Source organism: Trichosurus vulpecula, chromosome 3 (genome assembly GCF_011100635.1).
Source record: "Trichosurus vulpecula isolate mTriVul1 chromosome 3, mTriVul1.pri, whole genome shotgun sequence".
NCBI lineage: Eukaryota > Metazoa > Chordata > Mammalia > Diprotodontia > Phalangeridae > Trichosurus > Trichosurus vulpecula.
Genome location: NC_050575.1, coordinates 181,410,104 through 181,435,050, shown reverse-complemented (window position 1 = coordinate 181,435,050; position 24,947 = coordinate 181,410,104). Strand labels below are relative to the sequence as shown.

The window sequence follows — 24,947 nt, the reverse complement described above, 5'->3', positions numbered from 1 at the left end:
CATTATCTGGGACTGTCAAAAAAGAAAAGAAAATCATCTTGGTTTTATTATTTTTTTTTTAAGTTCCCAACCTCCATTCAGGACCCCATGGGTGTTTTTTCAATAGTTACAGAGTTTGGTTATTTTTACCCTCCTGATCTTCAGTCTCTATGTGGAGAAGACCCACCCTTGGCTCTGAAAGGCCCTGTTGAAGCTTTGAATGTAGTACTTGTGTGAAAGGGTGTGAATGGGTGTCCTTTCAGAGCCCAGTGTCACTCACTGAGTTGGCCAATCCCATTTTCCCCAGCCCGCCTCCTCAGTAACCTGGTCTCCACTCCCCAGCAAGGCTGCCCTTGGCTATGAGCCTCTAGGTGGAGATCGGGTGAGTCTGGACACTAAGGGGACTGGCTGGTGCAAGCAGGCACTGAAAGGTAAGGGAGAGAAGCCTTCTGGAAATCAGGAAAGGAAGCAGGCAGCAGCAGCTCAACACTGCAGAAGCCATGGCTGCAACTTCTGCCCTCGTGCTGCTTTTTCTCAGTCAACTTGTAGCTACCTCCTTAGCTCAGGTAAGCATTCTTTTGTCTACTTTGAGGTCAAAGCAAAGAAAGAGCTAACATGGGCATAGATTGCTTTTCCTCCAAGTGGTAGAGGTAGGGGTTAATAAGTAGGGGGTTCCAGTTTTCATTTGTTCAGGATGAAAGAACAAGAATTCGAGAGAGAATTGGAAACCTTATCTGGGTTAGGGAGGGAAGGATGGATGGATGGATGGATGGATGGATGGATGGATGGATGGCTTTATTCCTCAATCCAGAGGCCATTACTAACTGTCTTGTGGAGGGAGTGGGTGACATTATTAAAGCCAACACACCCCTTTGCAAAAACTAAACTAGTGGACTTAAAAATTCTCTCTCTCTCTCTCTCTCTCTCTCTCTCTCTCTCTCTCTCCCCCCCCACCCTGTCTGTCTTTTTGCCAAAATAGCATGAGCTAAAGCACATACTTTATTCACTCTAAGTAACAGCATTTAGAGGAAATACCAAAATCATTCCTTCTATTATCAGTAGAGAGCCCAGTAACCATGTAAGAAGGCCCCCTTCCCTGATGCACCCTCCCCCCGATCATGAGTGCCCACTTCATCTAGGAAGGGCTCTAATTCATGTGTCACCTGGGAGTCCCTGGTGTCTGACAGAGTCCTTCTGCCAGGCGTCTCTGTGTCTCTGCTTCTTAGAGAAACCCCCGAGAGCAGAGCCCCAGCTCTCTGGGCAAGGCTTACAATGAGATCTTTGTTCCCAGAACTGCTCCTCTGGACCAGGTTCCCCATGGAGCCCATGCCACAGTACAGACTCTCTCTTACCAAAGGCATGAAAATAAAAAATCCCACACCTCAGCCACTTTGACAGAGAGGCCTCTTTCAGGGCACACAGACAGCATTGTGCAGCCCTCTAGACATCCCCCACCTTGGATATCAGCGACTGCTGGCCTGCTTCTGCTAAGAGTTTAGTTGGTTTCAGGGGGCTTGGGCTGAACCATCACCCCTTTAAATGACTTTGTTTACCTGGCAGGGCTGTTAAAGGAGCTTGCTCTGGGAAAGGGAAAATTATCTTAGCTCCAAGTCTCATTGATTCCCTGAGATGGAGAATTCTCTCAATGCCCAAAGTTTTCCTCCTTTCTGGCCTAATAGCTTCCCTGGCTTCCTTTGCAGGAATTTCAAATTTCACCTTCTATAAGAGCCTTTCCCAGTTTTCTTAATCTTGGTGCCTTTCTTCAGAGACTCCCCTGATTTATCCTGTAGTATATCTTGCATGTTGTGTCCTCCATTAGACCAAGAGTTCCTGGAGAGCAGGGACTGTTCTTTGTCTTTCTTTGCATCCCCAGCCAGCACTTAGCATAGTGCCTGTCATACAGTATGAGCTTAATAAATAAGACTTGACAGACTGAATGACTGCCATGCTGGAGTGTGAGTGGAACAGGGGAAGGATTTATTTATCTTTGGGGGACCTTTACCTGATGCCATCTTTCTGTTTCTCCTATCAGAAAGTGGGACCCCGAGGCCCTGCTGGACCTCAAGGACCTCCTGGGCCTCCTGGAAAAGATGGCATAGATGTGAGTATTCTTGGAGTGGAGGAAGTGTGAGTGAGAAGTCAAAGGGAAAAAGAATGCAATGAGTTAACTCAGGCTCCTAGGTAGCTTATTGGGCAATTATTATTTTCAGTAAGTAGAATTGACAATTGAAAAAATGGAATTGTAAAAAGAAAGTATTTTCTAAACATTTTCAAACTTGCCACAAAGTTTCTAAAATGGGAAAATTTGTACTCCTGGGGGTATTGGTCTGAGGAATTGATCTCTGACCTGGAGAATTAGGGATTTGGCAGTTCAGGTAGGAAATAGTGTTGAAGAGGGTGGTGGGATGAGGTTCTGCTTTGGGGGAGAGGCACAACCCTAGAAAAGAGAAGAGCTAGATTTTTTTGCTAGTTTTCAGACTGAAATTATTTCCCTCGGTGGGTTGTGGGGGGGTAGTGTATTCTCTTCATAAGGCCCACAGTGTTGGCTACTAGCAGGTTTCTGGGGGAGGCTAAGAAACACACCTTTTATTGATGAACTCAGGAGAGAATTGCTACCTTATTTTAGGGCCTAAATGCTTATGGGTAGATGTGGTTGCTAGTTCTTGCTAACTAGATAGGCATCTGGAAATCTTATCATTCATTTCTTGGAAAATGCCATGTGTATCTCCTTTCCTTCTGCACCCCTCTCCCTTTTCCCCTTTCCCCGTTTTCGTAGAAGTCTTTTCTGATCAGACATTGGATCTGGCACTGAGGAATTTGGCTTTTCCCATTTTAATAAAACCATAAGGTTTAGTAAGCCGCAAAGCAGGCTCCCTAAACTGAGCAAGGAGGAGGTTTCAAGGTGGCAATTTTTCTTACCACAGCAACTTCTGTGGTTTTACAAAGGAATAAAGACCTAACTGTATCTAGCCCCTATTCTATGTACAGCAGGCAGGTCTAACAGGGAGAGGACTGTTTCCCTCAAGCTTTCAGGCTGTGACAGACAGGATGGAATGGAATCAGGAAGGGGTTGGGATGGGGAGCTCATCCTGAAATACCCTTATTCAATAGGAATGAATAAAAGGTCCATGTGGCAAGTGGGGTCTTGGCCTTCTGGGAATACCAGGTTTAAGTCTGCCATATTGAATCCTGGATGGTTCTTGGCAAAACTGTGAACTAGGCAAGGATTTCCTTGACCTCCATCTTATGTCCCCTCATTTCTCCTAGTTAGTGTCTCTTAGTTTTCCTGCTTTATTAGTCTTCTTAGTTCCTTAGTGGCCTCCAGTGGCTTTATTGCCCAGGGCCTCACTTTAATTAGCCTTCTAGGCCAGCATACACATGTTTTCATCTTTTACCTTCTTTATACCCTAGGTCCTCCATTAGCACTAATCCATTAGGTGTCAATGGCTGATAAGGATTATAATGACCTTATTCTGTACCCCCCATAAATATCTGCAGTGTAATATCCTACTGTCTTCATTCTGGACAGTGGTTCTAATTATGGCATTTTAGACACAGAGATATGTGAGAGAAATAATCTTGATATATAAATATATTAAAAATAATAAAAAAATAATAAATATGTAAATAATCTTGATTTTCCTGAATCCCCAAAGTCACATCATGTAGATAGTTGTCTGTTCTGATTATGTATGAGACCAGTATTTTTTTTTCAGAAAGGAATGAGCTACTACTGCCAGACAGAATTGGAAGGGAGCCAGTGAGAGACATTCAGGAATACCCAGCTACTGTCCCTTAGCAGGAAAGAAGCTTGGACATTTATAACTTTTCCAACCATCGAGGGGTGGGGAAGAGTTTAGGCACTTTGAGAGACAGTATGGGGAGAAGAGGTATAGTTTGCAGTTTTTCTGGACCATTTTTAAAAATAAGAATTTTTGTAAACTTTTAAAACATCAACAAATATGCACATTTTAATGCACGAAGAGTGGAAGAGAGGATTGTATATGAAACTAGAGAGTTCTGTTATACACAGCTTTTAAAATGTATTTAAAAAAACTTCCTTCTGCTCTTTTATGTGTAGTTTTTAAAACTTTAATTGATGCTCCTTTGCCTTCCTCCCCTTTTTTTTTTTAACATCACTAACACTACCTACCAATTCCACTTGAACAAATAACGTAGTCAAGCAAAACAAACAATACCTTGGCTATATCTGAGAATCTGTTGTGCACTCCCTGTCTATCACCTCTCTGTCACCCTCTGCTTCATCCTCAGTCCTCTGAAGGCATGACTGGTCACTGCATTCATCAGAGTTCCAAAGGCTTTCAAAGTTGTTTTCTTACCTTATTATCTTATTGTGATCATTGTGTAAATCATCCTCCCAGTTATATTCATTTCACTCCACATTAGTTCATTCAAGTCTTCTCAGGTTTTTCTGAACCCATCATATTTGTCGTGTCTTACAGTACATTATATTCCATAATAGTTACATGCCATAATTTGTTCAGCCATTCCCCAAATGATAGGCACTAGCCTTATTTCTAGTTACTTGCTACAAATACTACTATAAGTATTTTTTTATACGTAAGATCTTTACTATGTCTTCATTCTGTACATGCCCGATATTGGTATCACTTGGTCAAAGAGCATGCATAGTTTAATGACTTTAGGGGTTTAGTCCCAAATTGCTTTCCAAAATGATTGGATACATGAACAGCTAGACCAACAGTGCCTCAATGTTTCTGTTTCTGGACCATTTCTTCATGCAGCTCTCTTTACTGTAACATTATCTTTCCTCTAGCTGCAAATCCTAACCTTCCCTATATCAGTCAATTCATAATCCTCAATTAGAGGTGGGACAATCAATGGGAAGATGCTAGAGCCTGAAAACAAAGAAGTGTGTGTCAATAGCTCACTATAATTCGTCTCCCCAAATCTCCACTGTACCTGTGACACCTGGCTCCCAGAGTCTTATTTCTGGATTAATCAGGAAGGACTCTGTCCCAGATATTTTTCAAAATCCTTCCTTCCCTATTCTGAGGATAAAAATATACAAGAATTAAACACAGAACATGTCCATCAGTGAAGCAGCTTAGGTGGGATTCCCAGGGTGGCTTTGGGCATCCAAAGTACATCCATTCCACATGGGTGGAGGTAGGAGGGAAGCTGTGCTAGGTCTTTCTTTGATATTTTGGATATATGTTGCTTTTTTTCCCTGTCATAGGGTGAAGCTGGTCCTCCAGGTCTTCCTGGCCCCCCGGTAAGTGTGTCCCTAATTAAAGAACTGCCAAGATCCTTCAAGGCATTGGTGGTATAAACATTTGAGGGGAGAGTTAGGAGAATGAGCTCAGCTATATCAGTTGGGGGGGACAATGATCTGCTACCTAGGACATCTCATTTGGTGTAGGACCAAGGGTGGAAGGACAGTTTAGTCCTTAACCAGGCTCTTTCTGTTCCCCTACCAGGCTGGGAAAGTCAGGAGTCATAGGTGTTAGATATCTTGAGAAAGAACCCTCAAAATTTCTGCTTGGGACAATGAGTTGTTTCAACCTCTTTTGCTAAAGGGGCCTTTTTATGGGCAGGGAATGATCTGGTTTCAACATGTGAGCTGCCTGCCCTCCAGCAGGTTGGGGCTTCCAGTAGTTTTTGAGACCTAAAAGTCATTCAACAACTGGGTTCAGAGCCCAATCTTAGGCACTGTAGCCCAGAAGAAAAGGATAGAAATGGGTAAATCCAAAAGAAAATAAACAGAAACTGGTTCCCACCCTTAGGAATGTTATAGCATAGAGAGATAAAGCCTCCATGCATGAAAAAGACTGGAGTGTGACTCAAAGGGGAAGGGAAAACCTAAGGCATGTAAGCACTGACATACAACATGACTAGAGTGAGGTGGTGCTCGGTTCCTTGACCCTGACCCTCCTGCTGTTCCAGAGGAGAAGAGTTTGAAGCATAGCTTTGAAGAAGGAAAAAGAAGGGAGGGACGCATTTAATCTGGGAGGAATGATGCATCTAGGGACAGGCTTGGTTGTACAGGCGAGGGTGAAAGCTGACCTTCCTTGCTAGAAGAGATAGTCTGTGTCTAGGAATTAGGAAGATAGTAGGTGTCTGCCTCTGCAAGAGATATGGGATAAGGGTGAAAATTCCAAAGATATGATCAATTCAATAAATCTTTATTAAGTGTCTACAATGAGCCAGGCACTGTGTGCCACATCATATAGAACTAGACCATCTCCCTCATTCTTCCCTCTCTTTCTTGTGCAGGGCCCCAAAGGAGCCCCAGGGAAACCAGGAAAGCCTGGAGAAGCTGGACTGCCTGGGCTTCCAGGTGTAGATGTGAGTATCAGAGCTTTTCTCTTTTGCCATTCCCATGGGGGCTCACTTCCCCTCCCCACATTCCTATCCTGTCCCAGAAAAGGCTGCTGGCTTTCCCTGTATGGAACCCAATCCCTTTGCTTGGGCCCCAAGATTTCTCAGAACAACTTCCAGGAGGGAGTTATAATTTCTTTTTTTCCCACTGCCCATTCATGCAGGAAAGCTGGGGCCAAATTACAGGAAGTCTCCAGATTTGAGAGTTGTTTGGGCTGTAACCCAAATAACCACTGATTTGTGATTGCTAGACAGATTGTTGGCAGGACAAAGAAGCACCATGATGTTCCTCTCCTTAGAAAGTTTGAAGCTGAGCCAACTCTTAATTATCCAGACAACAAGGTCTCAAAGGTCTATTCTAGCTCTAAATCCTGGGTTTAGATGCACAAGCCAGGCCTCTTTGTTACTCTCCCTCTTTCTTCCTCTCCCTGCCCATCATTGCACCATTTTGCCACTGATATTAAAGTGAAGAATCTTAAGGAATGTCTTCTCACTGATACCCTCATAACCTTGGTTTTTAGACTCCAAAAGGAACTATAAGTCCCTAAAGACAAGCAGTGTTTGTCTTGCACCTCTCCCTGTTCCGAGAGTGCCTTTTGATGGAAAACTGAGAAAAACTTATTTGTGTATGTGATATTTTGCATATGTTTATATAGAGGCAGAAATTCCCCTTCCCTCTCCTATCGCCTGCAGTACCATTTATGACAGTCAGGTCAGCATGGGCCTGGCCAGAAAAACTTTAAGTTGGAATGTTTGCTTGAATTGCAGCAGAGTCAGGAATTTTGGGAAGGAGATACTTTTACTTCCTGCTGTTTGGAGGTTTCTTTGGTGTTTAATTTTTAATGATAACATAGTATTCTGTCCCTCTTGTTTCCAGCTATGTACCAGAGTACTCTTCATGTGACTCCTCTCTTTTCTGCTTCTTCCTCAGGGTCTGACAGGTCAGGATGGGCCCCCTGGTCCCAAAGGCTCACCTGGAGAACGGGTAAGTTCCTGAAATGTTGATATGACCTTCCTATTTTGTTTTGTTTTTTTTTAATTTGTTTGTTCGGTGGGAGATGGGGAGGAGAACAGAAGTAGTCCCAGAGCATAGTCACTGGGCACAGAAGAGGTAACCTCATTCCTAATCACCCATGAAAGCCTTGAGCTATTACTTGACCCTGTGGATCCCAGAATATCTATAAAGGGCCAGGCTTTGGTTTATTTTGCTGCAGGGTTTGGGAATAAAAGTAACAAGACACATTTGTATAGCTCTTCAAAATTTTCAAAGCACTTTCCTGACAATGACCCTGTGAGGCAGGCAAGAAAGGATAGATATGGTTGCCTTCTTTATGACCACCAAGATCGCTAGCTCGTAGGAAGCCTAAGGCAGAGAAGGAAGGGAATAAGAAAGGAAACAGGAAGGCAAGCAGAAAGGAGACCCTCTTGGAGTAGAGAATGGAGGACAGCTTGCCCTCATAGCTTTGCAGAGCTGTCAGCCGGAGACACTTGATCTGGTGCCTTAGGATAGGATTTAACTATACTAGGATAGTTAAATCTGGAATCCTCCCTCTGTGTCTAGTTAGTTATATATGTACATTTCTCCATAGCCATTATGTATAAAAGTCATGTCCTTGGTCCTGACTGCCTCAGACCAAAGTCTTATTTTTATTGGCATAAGCCACTTGACTCTTGCTGATGAAGTATGCAGGATCTCTGGGAAGCAAGTCTGGGTTTAGCTTTGTTTCTTCAGCTTCCCAGGAATAAGCAGTGTATGGGGTTGGATAATGGGTACAGGAAAAGCCCAGCTTGCAGGCCTCCTAGAGGCACCAGCAGCTGCTGCCTTGGAGGACAGTTGGGAGGTCACAGTTCTATCCCTAGTTCTTCCCTTCATCACTAGGCAGTGACTTCACAATTGTGCCTCGCCTTAAATAAGGAATAGGTACCTAAAAAGAAGAATAAGGACTAGCCACGGGAAGGTGGGCAGCACTAGACTGCCACAAACAGTAAGAGCTATTTTTTAATTTTGAAAAAATACACATTTTTAGAGTTTAGTTCTGGACCTGTGATTTCAATGTTATTGGGAACTCCCAGGTAAGCAAATTCTCTACTGGGGTGGGGAACCTGAGCCCCGAGGCCACATGTGGCCTTCTAGGTCCTCAAGTGTGGCCTTTTGACTGAATCCAAACTTCATAGAACAAGATGTTCAGATCCAGTCAAAGGGTCACATGTGGCCTTGAGGCCACAGGTTCCCCACACCTGCTATACCAATACAGATCAGCACCATCTACACAACTCTTAGAGAGCTGCCTAAGAGGTTAAATGACTTGTCCCAGGTCACACAGTTAGGGCATGTCAGATGTGGACCTTGAACCTAGGTCTTCCTGGCTTTGAGGTCAGCTTTCTATTTACCTATGCCACACTACCTCTCTATTAAAAATAAATTTTTAAATGACAAAAAGATCATGTTCTCAGTGACCAACAAGTAACTTGTGATGAGTGGAGTTGCTGAAGGCTTAATGCATCCAAGGGATGTTAAAGGGTCACGGTTTTCAAGTCTTACCTGTCCCAGGTATGCTAAAAAGTCACATAGAAGTTAACAACTTTTTTTGGTGAATTAAACCTTATTTTATTATTAATTTATATTGTTTTATAAATGTTTTATCTGTACGGTTAGAGCTTCTAACTTCAGCTACAAGGATCTTTATCCCTCAGCCATTCTGTCCAAAGAAGCATCTGTGTATCGAATGTCATCTGTTGTGTGACCCTGGACAAGTCACTTCACCTCAGGACTCTTGGCAATATGAATTGCAGAGAAGATGCTCCCCTGTACTAGTAGACGGAATTTCCTCACCTTGGAGTCCTTGTACCAGTGAAATCACAGGTCTATTCCCTGTGCCTCCTGTATCTTAGAGATGACATCCCATAAACAAAAAATTAAGTGCACCAGAGAATCCTTTTAGGATTCCTAATTCCTCTGCTTTGTAAATTTGACTTTTCAGAGAATGAATTTGCTTAGATTGTTACTCATCTAATTAATGTGGGGAGAACAGAGATATGCAAAGAATGAGACAGTTCCCTTCAGGTCAAGCTCTAATCTTTGTACCAGTTGCTGGAGGAGCAAAGCTAAAAAGCACCGAGTGAATTGGATCTTAAGCAGTAAGGCGGTCAGCAGCCAGATTGCAAGCAGAATGGTACAGTGGACCAAACACTGACTCTGGAGTTACAGGACCTGGGTTCAAATCCCACTGCTCATGCTTACTACTTGTGTGACCCTGGGTCTTAGTTTCCAAATATATAAAATTGAGGAGATCAGACTAGAGATCTTTTCACCTATGATCCAAGGGGTGAGGGGAGAGTGGCCTGGGATTGGGGTGGGGGGAAAATTAGTTACAAGTAAGGAGTAAGATTGGGAGAAGGAGCTTGGAGAGGAGGTCTAGGAAGTTTATTCCCAAGTCACCAGAGATAATTACTTTCTTCTCCTGTTGGTTGGGGTGAGAGGGAGGCTGTCAGAGGGGCACAGTTAGGGAGAGGAGTTCTAGAATCATTTAGAAATGGGAACGCAGAAGAAGCAGGAAGTCATGTCTCCCTTTCATGGCTTATGGGGAGGTGCAGGGTTTGGGGCAGGGATGGGGAACTTGTGGCCTTGAGGCCACATGTGGTCCTCAAGGTCCTCAAGTACAGCCCTTTGACCGAATACAAACTTCACAGAATAAATCTCCTTAATAAAAGGATTTGTTCTATAAAACTTGGACTCAGTGAAAAGGCTGCACCCAACGACCTAGAAGGCCACATGTGGCCTTGAGGTCTCACCCTTGCTTTGGGGGAAGCTTCTTAGAGAAGAATCAGGGACTTGTTGAGGAACCCATGCCACCTCTGTACTGATCAGGATGTATCAGAAGCATGACTAGGGAACCAATGGGCTTCCCAGGAGTCCAAATTCTCACCATTTCTACACACACACACATACACACACACACACACACACACACACACACACACACACACACACACACACCCCATGTCTGTGGGACTGCAAACACTCATTTCCTTTCTTCTGGCTCCCTTTTACACAATCCTACACCCATACTCCATGCTCCAAGCTTTCCACTTTGCACTCTTTCACAGGAGCTCCCGTAAATACCTTCTCACTTGCACTTTGGGTCATACATGAAGGAGAGAAAGCAAACCCTATTCTAATTACCTTCTGAGCAGCTCTGCTTCCTGCCATCCAGCCTGGGCTGTCAAGAAGCATTAGCTGGACTAATTTCCTTTAGAAATAAATCTAATTCCCTCTAATGTCCCCACAAGGGCTCTCTAAGGGATTTCTTTCCCTTGCTTACAGCAGGAGTTCTCACTCAGGCCCAAACTTGCAGTTAACATGCATCAGGATGAAAATAATTTCTCATCCCATCCAGTTCAGAGGCTACCTTCCTAACCTCACCCACCCACACCCCCTTTACCACCACTACTTGGGCAGCAGATAGTCCTGGTGAAGACCAGGAAGCCCCTGATGGGAACCACTAAGGGGTGTCATGGAAAATGTGCAATGAGAGTGACTTCATTGATTTTGTGGAAGGATTGCAAATGTAAGTTCTGGACTAGGGGGGTTGGAGCTGCATCAGATGGAAGGAGTAGGAAGAAAGGGCAGCATCAGCGCAGGGGAATGTCTGGGTAGACGTAGGAGAGGTGTCCCAGGTTGCTGAACATGTGAATGGTTTTAAACTTTTGTTCAGTCATTTAGCAGGCATTTATGAAGTGCCTACCATGTGCTGGGGGTAGTTGCAAACTTTAGCAAAGATATAGCTCCTGCCTTCATCTAGCTTACAGTCACAAAGATAAAAGGAAAATCTCTAAGTTCTACTGCCATTCATTCATTCACTCAAGATATGGTGCCTAATCACCTGCCTACTTTGTGCCTTCTCTGACTAATGGGAAAACCTTAGGATGGAAGGGGCATCTGATGCGGATGGGATCTGAACCCCTAAAAGGAAAAAAAAAAACATGTCTTTGAAAGCAACCCTGAATTTTCCCATACATTTCAGTAGCCCAGATCACTGGTGCCTCCACCCAAGGCATCTGGCTCACCCCAGCCCACCTTGATTACTTAATTACTTACTCCGTAATCCCATCTAGATCCCTTCTCTGTTACCTCCGGATTACCCCAGGCTACTTGCCACTCCTTGATCCCTTCCAGATCTTCACACAGTCTTTTTCTTTTTTTTAACATTTAATTTATTTTCGGTTTTCAACATTCATTTCCATAAGATTTAAATTTTCTCCCTCTCCCTCCCCAAGATGGCATGCAATCTGATATGCACTCTACACATACATTCCTATTAAACACATTTTCACATTAGTCATGTTGCATAGAAGAATTATAAGGAATGGGAGAAACCATGAAAAAGGAAGCAAAACAAAACAAAACAAAGGAGAAAAGAATCTGCTTCACACCGTCTTTTTCTATATAAAAGTTTCAGTCCCATCATCATCAAATGCACAGATTGCTTAGGAATATCGCCCACCTAACTGCTGTTACAATAAAACCTCACTACTCTGATGGAAAGAAATCTTGAGGGGTTGAATTCTTTTGAGGCAGACCCACCCTGTACCTTTGCATTTTGGGATTCCTAGCACCCCACACCGCATCACATGCAGAGGTCATCTCACCCATTCTCCTGCATTCTTCTAGGTCTCCATTTTCAGCAACTTGGAAGTTATTTTTTTCCGAAGTTTTTCCCCTAGTTAACAACCATGAGAAACAAGAAAAATTGAAATTATCTACCTGTTTCATTTTGTGGTTAAAGTTAACCACTAAACATATAGTGACTTTGACAATGATGTTTCATTTCAGGGCAGGAATTACAAGAGCAAATTGTTTTCCAAATTACAGTTTGGGCTTCCAGGTTTAGCAAGGAGACAAGGAAGAACTGGAATCAGGACCCCTAGCATTGGGGGCTAGACTCCAAATTTTATTGAATAGTAGAGAACTGAAAGATAAGAGAAAGCCTGGAATTCAAAGGCTCTAGGTTCTAGGTTTGCCTTTGTCACTAACTATCAATGTCCTCTCAGGCAAGTCAACTAACATTTCTAGGCCATAGTTTTCTCATTTGTGAAATGGAGATGTCTGGCAGCTATGAGGACCAAATGAATAGTGGATGTGAAAGTCCTTTGGAAAATAAAACAAAAAGAAAAATGCCCAGATGTGACATGTATATCCCAGGAATAGGGAAAGGAATAAGCATTTATATAGTGCTTATTATGTACCTGGCATTGTGCCTCATGCTTTACAAATATTATCTCATTTGATCTACACCACAACCCTGGGAGGTTAGTGTTAATATTATGTCCATTTTACTGGTGAGGAAACTGAGGCAAACAGCAGTTAAGTGATTGGCCTAAGTAAGTATATGAGGCCAGATTTGAACCCAGATTTCCTGATTTCCAGGTTCAGTGCTCTATCCATTGTACTACCTAGCTCGATAGGCTGGAGATTGAGAGAGTTGACTTTTCCCTTGAAGTTTCTCCCCTTCTAACCTCCCTATCTGTGGAAGCTCTATCATCAACTAATGTTTTCATTCCACAGGGTAGCCTTGGACCCCCAGGACCTCCTGGGCTTGGGGTAAGTACTTCTTTCTTATTGGGTAGCATTTGAGGGAAGAGCTGGTGGAATGTTGGTGGGAGTCTTGGCCATAGTTAGCAGCTTCTTGGCAGCAAGACCATGTTAAGAGAAGTGAGCAGAAAATCTAGAGATAATTGTGTCCCTTTTGGAGGTTGCCAATTGGACCTACCAGAGTTTCCTAAGAGGCTGGACCTCAAAGACAAATGTCCAAGAGCTTGACCTCCTGTTGTTCTGTACTCCTGGGGAAGTCCACCAGAGCATATCCCCAGCCCCTGGAGGGGACCCACCCTGAATCCCACCCAATCTTTCCTCTTGACCCATTAGAACCATTCCCTAAATTCTGACTTTATCAGAGAGCTAGATAAGGAGCTATGTAACCTTTCAGCATGTAATTCAGCAATAATCTCTACCTTTTCTTTCCTGTTTGCAGGGCAAAGGACTTCCTGGACCTCCAGTAAGTAGAAATAGCTCAGAGGATTTGTTTATATTCTTGGTGACCCCTTCTCTCCCCCCAAACCCTAGTGCTATCTCTAAACAACCAGTGAAGACCAACCAAAGTCCCCAAATCCTTACATTAAGTCAACTAGTTGAATCTCTCAGTGACCAGAGCCCCAGAATTAGCTATCAGTTGTCCATCTGATGGGGTGATGGGAGTTAGACCCCTAAAAGGAAAAGACTATATCTCTGAAAGCAATCCAACCCCAGAACTTTCCCACACTGGTGGTTTGCCTGAGGCATCTGACCCATCCCAGTCTACCTAGCAACTCAATCATCCTGTTAACTGCCCTTTCACTGTGGCCCTCTGACCACTTAACTCCTTTGATTGTCTGTACCTGGTCCCTGCCAGGCTACTTGCCATTCCTTAATCCCATCCAGATCGTCTCACTTTTTTGTAATATGAATTATATATACTTTTTTGTATATCAATACCAATCTTATTCCCATTAAGTTGCAGATTCCCTAAAAATCTTGCCCACTTCAATTGACATTATAATCAATCTCACTACTTTGACTGAAAGAAGGCTTGAGTGGCTGAATTCTTTCCAGGCAGACTATGCTGTACCCTTGTGTTCCAGGGCTTTCAGCACTGCAAACTGCAACATATTCAGTTCAGTTCCTGCTCCAAAGAGAGCGAGAGAAGGGACTAAGTTGGTGTCTCTCTTGCAGAGGTTCAAAGACCTGTAGCCTGTTTGCAGTTCCCATCTAACCTGATGCCTTTGAGCAGAATAATCAAAATGAATAAATAAACATTTTCATTTATTTATTTGTTTGTTTTGATTTTGTTTTGTTTTTTTCAAAAAAGCTGGTACTATTTACTTTTTTCCCTGTAGTTTTCATTTTTGATTTCTTGAAACAGAGCTTTGAAAAGACAAGTTTTTTTAAAAAGCTCATTGTGTTTTAAATGGAACTACTTTACTAGCTTTTAAACCCAATCACTATGGCTTTTATTGAATGGCCAATAATATCCCCAACCCAAGCCTCAGTGGCTCATTGTTTAGGTTTTGGTGGTTTAGAATGAGTGTAAATAGCAATTATCTTCTGTTCTGGCCAGAAACTCAGAGGGTCTTCTCTTCCCAGACTGATATCTTTGTAATAGTAAATTGGGCCATCTTTTCTCTCAACTTTTACCTAGCCTTTAGTTGCTGAATGAGTGTGGCCTCAAACAAACTGGGGAAGGGCCTCAATTTAGAAAGGCCAAGGTCACTCCCTGCATTCTGGGCCATCACCAGTTGTCTTGACTTTTATCTTGCCACTTCAATGACTCTAAAAGAGAGAGTGAGGCTGAGGACTTTTCAAAGCTCTGTCTCACTTAAATCCAATTAACAGGCAAGTCAAGGCATCACCTTCATGATATCATTGGTCATCTTCAAGAATGAGGGAGGAACAAAACAACAGCCATCACTTGGGGAGACTTTATCTATTACCTTCCCCCCTTTTTACCTCCCCCAGGCCTGGCTGTCCTAGAACCCATCCAAACCCTTTGAGAGAAGACTCATCACCATGGTGGTGAAGACCCCTCTTTCCCTCTTTCTTTAAGCCTTTGCCTAAGATGCTTACTGCTTACAGGACTTGAGTCAGATAGTCATCAATAACTTCATTCCTTCTTAGGAGATGGAGTTCTACCAGAACTCATCTGACCTACCTCTATTCCCTGCAGTCATCTGACCTGCTGATATAATCTGTGGATCCCTCAGACTTTCTAGCTGCCCCAAGGGAACAACCTTAGGACTTCCAGGCTTTTCCATCTCCCTGTCTATAGTTGAACTTTCTTTTATGTGCTGTCTCCCTTAATTACATTGTGATCTCCTCAGTGCTTAACACAGTGTTTGGCACATAGTAAGCACTAAAGTGGTTTTTTCACTATTCATAGTTCCCTAAGTACAGCTCCAGATTAGGGTCCCTAACCATGTCCCCCTAATCCCCATAACAAACAGAAGACTAGAGCTGAAAGAAGCAAGTCCTGACATATTTGCTTTTCTCTTTCTCCAGGGTGAGGCTGGACTGAGTGGCCTCCCAGGAGGAAATGGAGTCCGTGGACCCCCTGTGAGTGACTACCCTGGGGTTAAACTATGTTGATATTTCTGGGTTAAACTAATATTTCTGTACCATGATGATAAATATTTATAGGTTAGCCATTTCATAAATACACACACACACATATATACTCACACATACACATAACATGATCCCTATTTTAGGGGACCAGACGCGATGCTACCAATCCACACATGTATCATCAAAAAACCTGTAGGTGCTCATTGTTCATGGTGCCTGGTTGGGTTGGGCTGGATGCAGGACAGAGAGGGTGGCATAAATCCAGTCCCTTGACTGTATATTGTTCATAGTTTAAGAGCTATGCTGATGCAAACACAACCCTAGAAAACAACCAGCAAAGCAGAAACACCATCCTGAACCCTGAATGTGAGTGAGTGAGACAGATGCTCAAGTTGGGAGGGAGGCCCGTGAGGAGCTATATCAGCCTGCTGTTGGAACAGGGACAGGATGGACTGGGGAAAGGGGCACTGGGGTCATTATTAGAGGGAATTTTCATCATTGCTTGTCTTTCCCAACCTCAAAGTGACAGTTGTCACCTTTTCTGAGCCATGTTTCTTCCTCTTCTTAGGGACCATCTGGACTCCCAGGGCTACCTGGTCCCCCAGGCCCCCCAGGACCTCCTGTAAGTACTAGCACCGACTTGCTAAGAGCAAAGAAAGGTCAGGGATTTCATGGTCAAGGGTGGAGGATTTGAGAAAGAGATGGACAAAAGAAAAGGTTAATATTGGGATGGGTCCAGAATCTCTTCCTTCTGCTAAGGCCAAACTTTTAGCCAAAGAGTTGTGTATTAAGTTCCTCAGACTCCAGGAAAGAAAAAAGATTAATTCCTAGGAGAGGATAAGCCCTGAAGCAAAGGGATTGTCTGGAATGTCAGAGGTAAGATCTCTCCTAATTCAACCAGACCTGTCCTTCATTTACCCAGTAATTCATACAACATTTATTGAATACTTGCTATAATTCAACACAAAGAGCTGTGTCCAGGAGTTTAGGCCATGTGCATTCCTTCCTCTCAGGAATGATTTACAGGCAGAATCCTGAGGCCATATATCCAATTGACCACAGGAACATTCCCTATCTTCTGCCCTTACCAGGTTGTCTGCTCTGGTCTGTCTCTGATGCAAAGCATGAGCTGGATTTTCTTCCCTTCATTTGCAAAATGGGAAAGGTTTATTAAGTAGCTCCTTGTGTTGCTCCTTGGCAAGGACTATGGGATGTGATTAGAAAGATTTTGCTTTATCCCCATTCTCCAGCGAAGGGGTTCTGAGCTTTTTTTATTTTTGTGATATGGACCCCTTTAGCAATCTAGTGAAGACTCTGGACTTCTCAGAATTATGTTTTTAAATGCATAAAATAAAACAAAGAAAACAAATTAAATTGAAATACTATTATCAAAATATATAAATTTTTAAAAGGCATTTTCACGGGCCCCAGGGTAAGACCTTTTGCTCTAGAGGAAATTCCTGGCAGACAACTGCTTTACTATACCACTATTCCCCTTAGGAAGACAGCTCTGTGAATATGGGCTTAAAAGCTTTCATTTATTTTCTTGTACTATAATTAACCCTGGATACCTAGAGAGTAGAGGGTGCCACATTCAGAGTCCCCCTGCTTGTTCCTATTTTCTCTTTGATCAGAAGGTGCTAGAAGGTCCTAGCTTGAGACTTCATCACTCAACCCACTAATCATTGAATAAGAACTTACTGGCATTCACTGGGCTCGTTCTAGTAGGCATTATAGGGAGCCCTGTAGTAGGCACTGTGGCAGCAGATCAGTGAGTAGAAGAGGTTGGTCCCTCTGATTGGGGAGTTCATAATAAAACTGGGAAGGCAGAAAGCAGATAAATGGGGCCATGTTGAGCATAATTCCAAAGTCCTCAGGTCAATCTCTAGTGGAAATGGAGAGTGAGACGAAGAGGGAAGGATCTAAATGCTTCAGTTGATGCCCTAAAACTTTTTTGATTTCAGGGACATCCAGGGGTTCTTCCTGATGGTGCTGGTGACCTCCAGGTAGGAATTTTTTCTTTGTTTTCTAGAAGGATTGATTTGGGCCTAGGTAAATAGTCCTCAGAAACCAAGAGACAGAGAGGCAAATGGAGAGGGCCAGGCAAGGAGTCCTTGATTTTATTCTTGATTCTAACCCTAGCTCAGTCATGCAATTGTGGACAAGTGACTCAGTATCCTTAAGTTGTTGTTGTATGTGTTTTTTTTTAACTAATCTGGGGAATGGAGAGGATGTTGTCTGCCTTTTCTCAAAGAGAATCAGTAAGGCTGAAGAATTTGAGGGTGGTTATAAAATGCTTTGAGGCCCCCCGAGAAAAGAGGAAGCTGAAATGTATCATGCTTACTGAAGTCTGCACTGTTTGTAAGGCTGTATTGAATACTTCTTGCAGAAAGTTACTCACCTGGAGTAACAATATATCAAGAAAAGAGGATATAATGTTGCGTTCAAACATTCTCTAGCTCACACCGGGAGAAAGGTGGGTTGGAATTTAACTTGCAAGGTTGGATTAAACATACGGTCTCTGGGCCATCCTGCACAGGTCTTGAGGATTGCCAGATACTAGTATGGGCCATTCTTACCTCAAGGTGGCTAGGTTGCATGAGGGACAGACAGAGCACTCAACTAGAACAAGGAAGGCCTGATTTTAAATCCTGCTTCATTCACGTAATAGCCATGCAGTCCTGTCACTTAAACTTTGAGTCCTCAAGCGTGCTCATCTATAAAATGAGGACTTGGACTAGATCAGTGGTGTCAGAGTCATCCAAATAGAAATGGGCCACCAAACCATACATAATCATCCCTGCAGGCCACATATTGATTTGAGAACGCATTAACAGTATTTATGTTCTATTGTGTTTTTATTTTGTTAAATATTTCCCAGTGACATTTTAATCTGGTTCAGGTTGCAGGCCATGGTGTTTGATACCTGGAATAGATGGTCTGAGAGGTTCTTTTCAACTCTAAATCTATGATCCTATAAGTTTGTCAGCTTGTGTCAGTGACAGAAAATGGCTTCCATTATCCCTGCCCCCGCTGCAAACTATTTCCAGCTTCCCTTTGAAAAGCCTCAATTGGCAGCACTGCTGTTTATGACAACATCTGTTAACACCTCACTTCTGTGTATTTTTAAAAAATTGGGGGGGGGTGGACAGTGTGCTTTTTTCTGCTTTTTGAGAGCCAAAAATAAAGCATGTCAGTTTCACCTTTTCAAAGAAATGCAGTCAGCCTTTTGGTGGCAGAACTGAGTTCATCTTATTTGAGGACTTCATAGCTTCTCTTCCTGGGCCTCCCCTTTGAACTTCTAATTAGCCTGACTGCTTTGTACTAAAGAGAAAGAGGCAGGCTAGCCTGATGGTTATTGCAATAGTCGCCTGTGGTAGGAAAGGCAACTAGTACTGGATTTGGAAACAGAAGACTTCAGTTCTGCCCTGATGCATACTACCAACCATTTAGGGAAGGAGGGGAAAAGAATAAATATTTAATTTATTAAAAAGGGAACAAATTAAACTAAAAGGGAATAAATTAAATAAATGTAAAAGTGAATAAATAAATAAAACCTACTATGTGCCAGGAACTATGCTAAGCACTTTACAAATATTTCATTTGATCCTTACAACAAGGCTTTGAGGTAGATGCTACTATTATCCCCATTTTACAGTTGAGAAAATTGAGGTGAACAGGGGTCAAGTGACTCACCCAGTGTCACATACTTAGTAAGTGTATGAGGCGGCATTTGAACTCAGATTTTTCTGACTCTAGGTCCAGTACTCTATCTACTGTGCCACCTAGCTGCCTCAGTTCCCAGTAACAAGTCTTGTGATAGTTACTTGTTGAGCAATGTACTTCTTGCAATACCTACCTCTTGTCATTGGTAGGGGAGGACTTTTAAAATTTAAAGTGTGACAGAAATGTGAGCTATCATTGTCAGAAAGGCCTGAGGTTGGGTAATAGGATTTTCATCCCGGTTTTGATACTAATTTGCTCTGTGTGTTTTGGAATATTGTCTTACCTTCAGTTTACTCCTTTGAAAAATGGAGATGTGTCAGAGACTGCTTGAAGGAAGTAGGTATGTAGCTACAAATGGAAATTATGTGTCCTGAGAAGGTTTTGGGGGAATGCACTTTAGGTAAAATCATATCATTGTTTTAAATGTGAAGAGAGCTTGCCATTTTCAAGAACTAGGAGTCCCTTGGTGAATTGAAAAAATCCTTTTGTAAAGCAAACACTGACTAGCTACCATCTTGACTGATCTTGAGAATTTAGATGTTCAAATAATGGGTTTTCTTAAAGTGGGGTCTGTCTGTACGTACCATGAAAGACAGGAAAAAAAGGAAAGATTATTGTTATAAATATACTCACATTGTCTAGGAATAAACAATACTCATTGGGAAGCCAGGAGTGTTTTAATTATATTTTACATTTATTCGGTCTGAATAAATGAGTACATCCCCTGAACAGAGTAAAGGGAGTACAAGGACTCAGATGCCAGTCTTTTTATTGATTCCCAATTTGAATCTCCTGCTAGGCTCTTCATTGGCCAGCTGCAACCCCCTGACTGCCTATGTCATGCCCTCCTCAAATGGTTCGTTTGAGCATGCGTACAAGCCTCTAACCTTTCACAGGACCAGAAGCCTGGTCTTTACTAGATCACAGCTGATTAGAACTAGTTCTGATCAGTCACCTGACTTACATTCTGCTAAAGCTGTGGGGAGGGTGGGCCAGGGATACTTTCAACTCTGTGGAAACAAAACTGCTTCCACCATTTCTCACAGTTATGAATATAAATCCTTCTACTCCATCTAATGAATTTCTTGCTCACTGATCAGAGCCCAGTGGATATCCTGTATTTGCTCCCATTTTTTGTCATTTTTGGGTCTGAACCTTGACTAGTCATCAAGGCAGCTAGGTGGTACAGTGAATAGAGCACAGAGCCTCTACTCAGGAAGACCTAAGTTCCATTCCAACCTCACTAAGTGTATGACCTGGCAAGTCACTTAACTTCTGTCTGCCTCAGCTTCCTCAACTGTAAAAAGATAATTATAGTACTTACTTCATATGATTATTGCAAGGATCAAATGAAATACTATTTGTAAAGTGCTTAGCATAGTTCCTGAACATAGTAAGTACTTAATAAATGTTTGTTCCCTTCCTCCTTGGTGGAAAGTCAAGCTTCTGTATTCAGATCAATACTGTAATTACTTCTGGACAGGGTCTATCAAAGAATTCTTCCATTGCTGCACTCACTACTGTAACTCCTACTATTCCTCTCTACAAGTGTTGCCTCCCCCATTAAAATGTAAGATCCTTGAGGGTGGGCACTGTCTAGCTTTTTAATTTGCTTCCTCCATGTTTAGCTCAGTACTTGGCATATATTGGCATTTAATTTAATTTTAATTAAATTGGCATTTAATGAATATTTTTCATCCATTCATCCATCCATCCATCCATTTATTCATCTTAGAAGTAGCCTTTCTGTACTGATTTCCTTTGTTATCCTGACTGTGGCTCCATGATATTTGAATTATTTCTTTTTGGCTGCTTGCACTATTTTCTCCTTGACCTGGGAGTTCTGGAATTTGGCTATAACATTCCTGGAAGTTTTAATTTTGGGTTCTCTTTTGGGAGGTAATCAGTGGATTCTTTCATTTTACCCTCTGGTTCTAGAATATCAGAGCAATTTTCCTTGATAATTTCTTGAAAATGGTATCCAGGCTCTTTTTTTGATCATGGCTTTCAGTAGTCTAATAATTCTTAAATTATCTCTCCTTGATCTATTTTCCAATGAGATATTTTACATTTTCTTCTATTTTTCATTCTTCTGATTTTATTTTATTGTTTCTTGATGTCTCACAAAGTTATTAGCTTCCACTTGCCTAACTCTAAATTTTAAGAAATTATTTTCTTTATTGAGCTTTTATATCTCCTTTTTCATTTGGCTAATTCTACCTTTTAAGGAATTTTTTTCCTTCAGTGAAATTTTGCATTATTTTTTTTTCCATTGGGCCAATTCTGCTTTTCAAGGCATTTGTCTTTTCATTGGATTTTTTTGCCTTTTACTACTTTGGCATATACTATTTTTTAAGGTGTTGTTTTCTTCAGTAATTTTTTTGTGTGTGCCTCCTTTACCAAGGTGTTGACTCTTTTTTTCATGATTTTCTTGCATCACTCTCACTTCTCTTCTCAATTTTTCCTCTACCTCTCTTACTCGATTTTTAAAATTCTTTTTGAGTACTTGTGAGTCTCTTATGAGTCTAATTCATATTTTTCTTTGAGGCTTTTGATGTAGCACTTTTGACTTTATTGTCTTTTTTTGAGTTTGTGTTTTGATCTTTCCTGTCACCATAGTAACTTTGTATATAGTCAGTATTTTTTCCTGCTATTTGCCCATTTTTCCAGTCTGTTTCTTGATTTTTAACTCTATGCTAAGGTTGAACTCTGCTTCTGGAGTAGAGGGGTGCTATCCCAAGTTTCAAGTTTTTTGTGGGAATCTGTAAGTTTTCAGTTCTTTCAAGGTGATATGATCTCGGGAGTGGTGTGTTTACTACTCTTCTGGCCTGTGCTGTGGTCTGTGAGAGACCACAAGCACTCTTTTCTATCCTGAAATTGTGAGCAGGGTCCTACCTCCCCTGTGGCCACAAACTATAGTATGTTAGTGCTCCTCCTTGCCTTGGCACTAAGACCCAGGACTGTGACCCAGATTCAAGTATGGGCAAGGCAACATAGTCCTGCCCCCAGTGCCAAGAAAGGAGCCACTATAATCTCCTTCTGACCCATTGTCTGACCCCCTTACTGTCTGTTGGCTGAGAGGTACAGAAACCACCACTGGAGCCACTGATTCAGTAGCCTTGTCAGCAGGCCTTCTCCTCCTGGTTTGCTGGGAATCAACCTGCACTGGAATAAGCTCCATTCTCATTTAGGTGCAACAGACCTCTCCTGCCAACCTTCTAAGTTGTCTTGGGCAGGAAAATTGTTTCACCCAGTCCTTTTGTGGGTTCTGCTACTCCAGAATTTGTTTTGAGGCATTATTTAAAGTTGTTTAGAGGAGCTTTAGGGAGAGCTCAGGTCCCTGCCTTTTTGAAGCCATCCAAGCTCTCAGGCCTTTGATTCAAATTTGCTCTTCACATCTTCCTGCAGTCAATAAGGGATTGAGAAGAAAAATTTCTGATCCTAGATCTCCTGTTCTCTTGCAGTGTCCAGCTATCTGCCCACCTGGACCACCTGGGCCCCCAGGAATGCCAGGATTCAAGGTAAGCCCATAGTTCAAAGCAAGAAATACAATTACTGGGTGTCACAGACCTGACTTTGGAAGCAAGATTTAACCTTAAAGAGTCAATAGGGAGCCACTGTAACCTTGCAAAGCTATCCCATTCACTTCTAGTGTTTGTAATGCTGGGATGTAGTCATCCAAGATAATGTCAGCTCTTAGAGGGTAGGGATTTTTCATTTCTTCTTTTTTTCTTTTCTTTTATCTTGTTATTTCTTTCTCTTCCTTCCTTCCTTCCTTCCTTCCTTCCTTCCTTCCTTCCTTCCTTCCTTCCTTCTTTCTTTCCTTTCTTTCTTTCTTTCTTCCCCCCCCTTTCTTTTTGGTATCCCTAGTCAAGAGAGAGTGTTGGAGTCAGGAAGACCTGGGTTCAAGACCTGTTTGTTTGGAATGTTCTTTAGTTTGTATGGAATACTGGACATAGACAAATTATGTGATCCTGGGCAAGACACTTAACCTCTTAGTGCCTCAGCTAACTCTCTATTGCAGATCAAATGTTGACCTGCATTGGTAGAAAGAGTTGCCACACTAGGAATCCCCAAACACTATCAAAAACACACCAGCATCAACATACTGCTCCCCCCCAAAGATACCCAACACAATACAATGGCTTACACATAGTAGGCACTATAAAAACATCTATTTAATTGAATTGTTGAATCTGACAAGTGCAAGCCTCTGGTTTACTGCCATTTGGCTAGAACAAGGTGTAAGGAGCTTTTGAGGTTGAAATGAAACTGGTTCTGTGTCCAAGAACCGTGTTCCCCATCCTGACCCCCTTTCACATGCAACAACTATTTTTAAAGCAGTTTTTATTACCAAGTGGATCTCTAGCAAGTAGCAAAGCTAAAGTCCAATTATTTAGTCACCCAGAGGAAAGGAGAGCTAAGGTGACATAGGGGAAAAGAACAATGGTCTGGAAGTTTGAAAAACAGAGTTTTACCACTAATAATTAACTGGACAACCTTGAACTAGCCATTTAATATTCATGGTTCTCATTCTCATCATCTTTAAAGTAGGGATACATTCAGGCTATGGTTACTACAGTTGGTTTTTTGTTTGTTTGCTTGCTTTTACTGTATGATATTCTCTAGGGCTTGGCTTCAGATGGAGGACCCTCCATTGCCAGAGCCCTTCTGCTCTGACTCAGTCAGAAACTGACATACAGCTCTAGGGTATACTGAAGTCCTGGGACCTAGGAAGTCTGACATGTTCTTTATCTTTTCTGCTCTCAGGGACCCACTGGTTACAAAGGGGAGCAAGGAGAAGTTGGGAAAGATGGAGAGAAGGTAAATGCCACTGAATTGTGTTTATCTATCATTGAAGAAGAAAGAAGACTGCCCCTGTGGACAACAGCACAATGGGTTTGCTCGGGGCAGGGGTTATGGTGACAACATAATTTCAGTGTCCAGGCTCTTTAAGAAGTTTTTGGTATGGGGCACTGAGATAGGCATACAAAAATGACTCATTGTGGCTCCTTGTCTTCCACAAACTCATAATCTCAAGCAGAAGACATAGGCATTGCAGAATAGCAACTAAACAAATTCATGTCCCATATATATGAGGGTGAGTACATTTTGATACGAAAGTGAACATCGTGGTGTGTATTTGGGGTAGGGTGAGACAGAACAGCCACAAAAGGACTCAACCTGGGCCTGAAGGGATGCAGGTGTGTCAGATAAATATGTGACTATGCCCTTTCTAAGTTAGCAGTGATCTTCATTGCAGGGTGATCCTGGTCCTCCAGGGCCTGCTGGTATCGCTGGAACCATTGGTCTACAGGTAAGAACTGGGGAAGGTTTAAGTGCGATGGCCTGAAGGGTGGAATTTAACACAGCTTAAGCTGGGCCCAAAATTAGGTCTCTCAGCTCCTTCTACTCTCCACCTCCCAAGGGTCTCTCTAGCCGTGACTGCTATTTTAACCAATTATACTAATTTGTAAAATTTGTCAAACATTGCATCAAAGAAAGAGCAAGTAAACTATTTGTGAATTGTGTTGTTGTTTAGCCTTTTATTTCAGAGACTGATTGCATGAAAAAAACATCTCTGCATCAGTTACAGCTATTGGCACATGAAAATATATTTCCCATGTTCTCATGCCCAGTGTAAAATTTGAGACTTATGGAAATTCAAAGATACTTTCACTTTCTGGTTAGTACAATCAAGGCAAAAGTTTTTATTTAAACA

General features: G+C 42.2%; 1 protein-coding gene across 1 annotated transcript in view; it reads left to right on the top strand.

Moving 5' to 3' along the window:
- The first annotated feature begins 479 nt into the window (after positions 1 to 479).
- The window catches only part of COL9A3 (collagen type IX alpha 3 chain), a 57,014-nt gene continuing 32,546 nt past the window's right edge, over positions 480 to 24,947 (top strand). Inside the window, exons 1-14 of the mRNA XM_036749892.1 lie at positions 480 to 545; positions 1,206 to 1,313; positions 2,012 to 2,080; positions 5,201 to 5,236; positions 6,238 to 6,309; positions 7,274 to 7,327; positions 12,908 to 12,943; positions 13,374 to 13,397; positions 15,434 to 15,487; positions 16,068 to 16,121; positions 17,464 to 17,505; positions 22,690 to 22,746; positions 23,996 to 24,049; positions 24,489 to 24,542. Of these exons, the coding sequence (XP_036605787.1) occupies positions 480 to 545; positions 1,206 to 1,313; positions 2,012 to 2,080; positions 5,201 to 5,236; positions 6,238 to 6,309; positions 7,274 to 7,327; positions 12,908 to 12,943; positions 13,374 to 13,397; positions 15,434 to 15,487; positions 16,068 to 16,121; positions 17,464 to 17,505; positions 22,690 to 22,746; positions 23,996 to 24,049; positions 24,489 to 24,542 (780 nt within the window). The remainder of the gene's footprint in view (positions 546 to 1,205; positions 1,314 to 2,011; positions 2,081 to 5,200; positions 5,237 to 6,237; positions 6,310 to 7,273; positions 7,328 to 12,907; positions 12,944 to 13,373; positions 13,398 to 15,433; positions 15,488 to 16,067; positions 16,122 to 17,463; positions 17,506 to 22,689; positions 22,747 to 23,995; positions 24,050 to 24,488; positions 24,543 to 24,947) is intronic.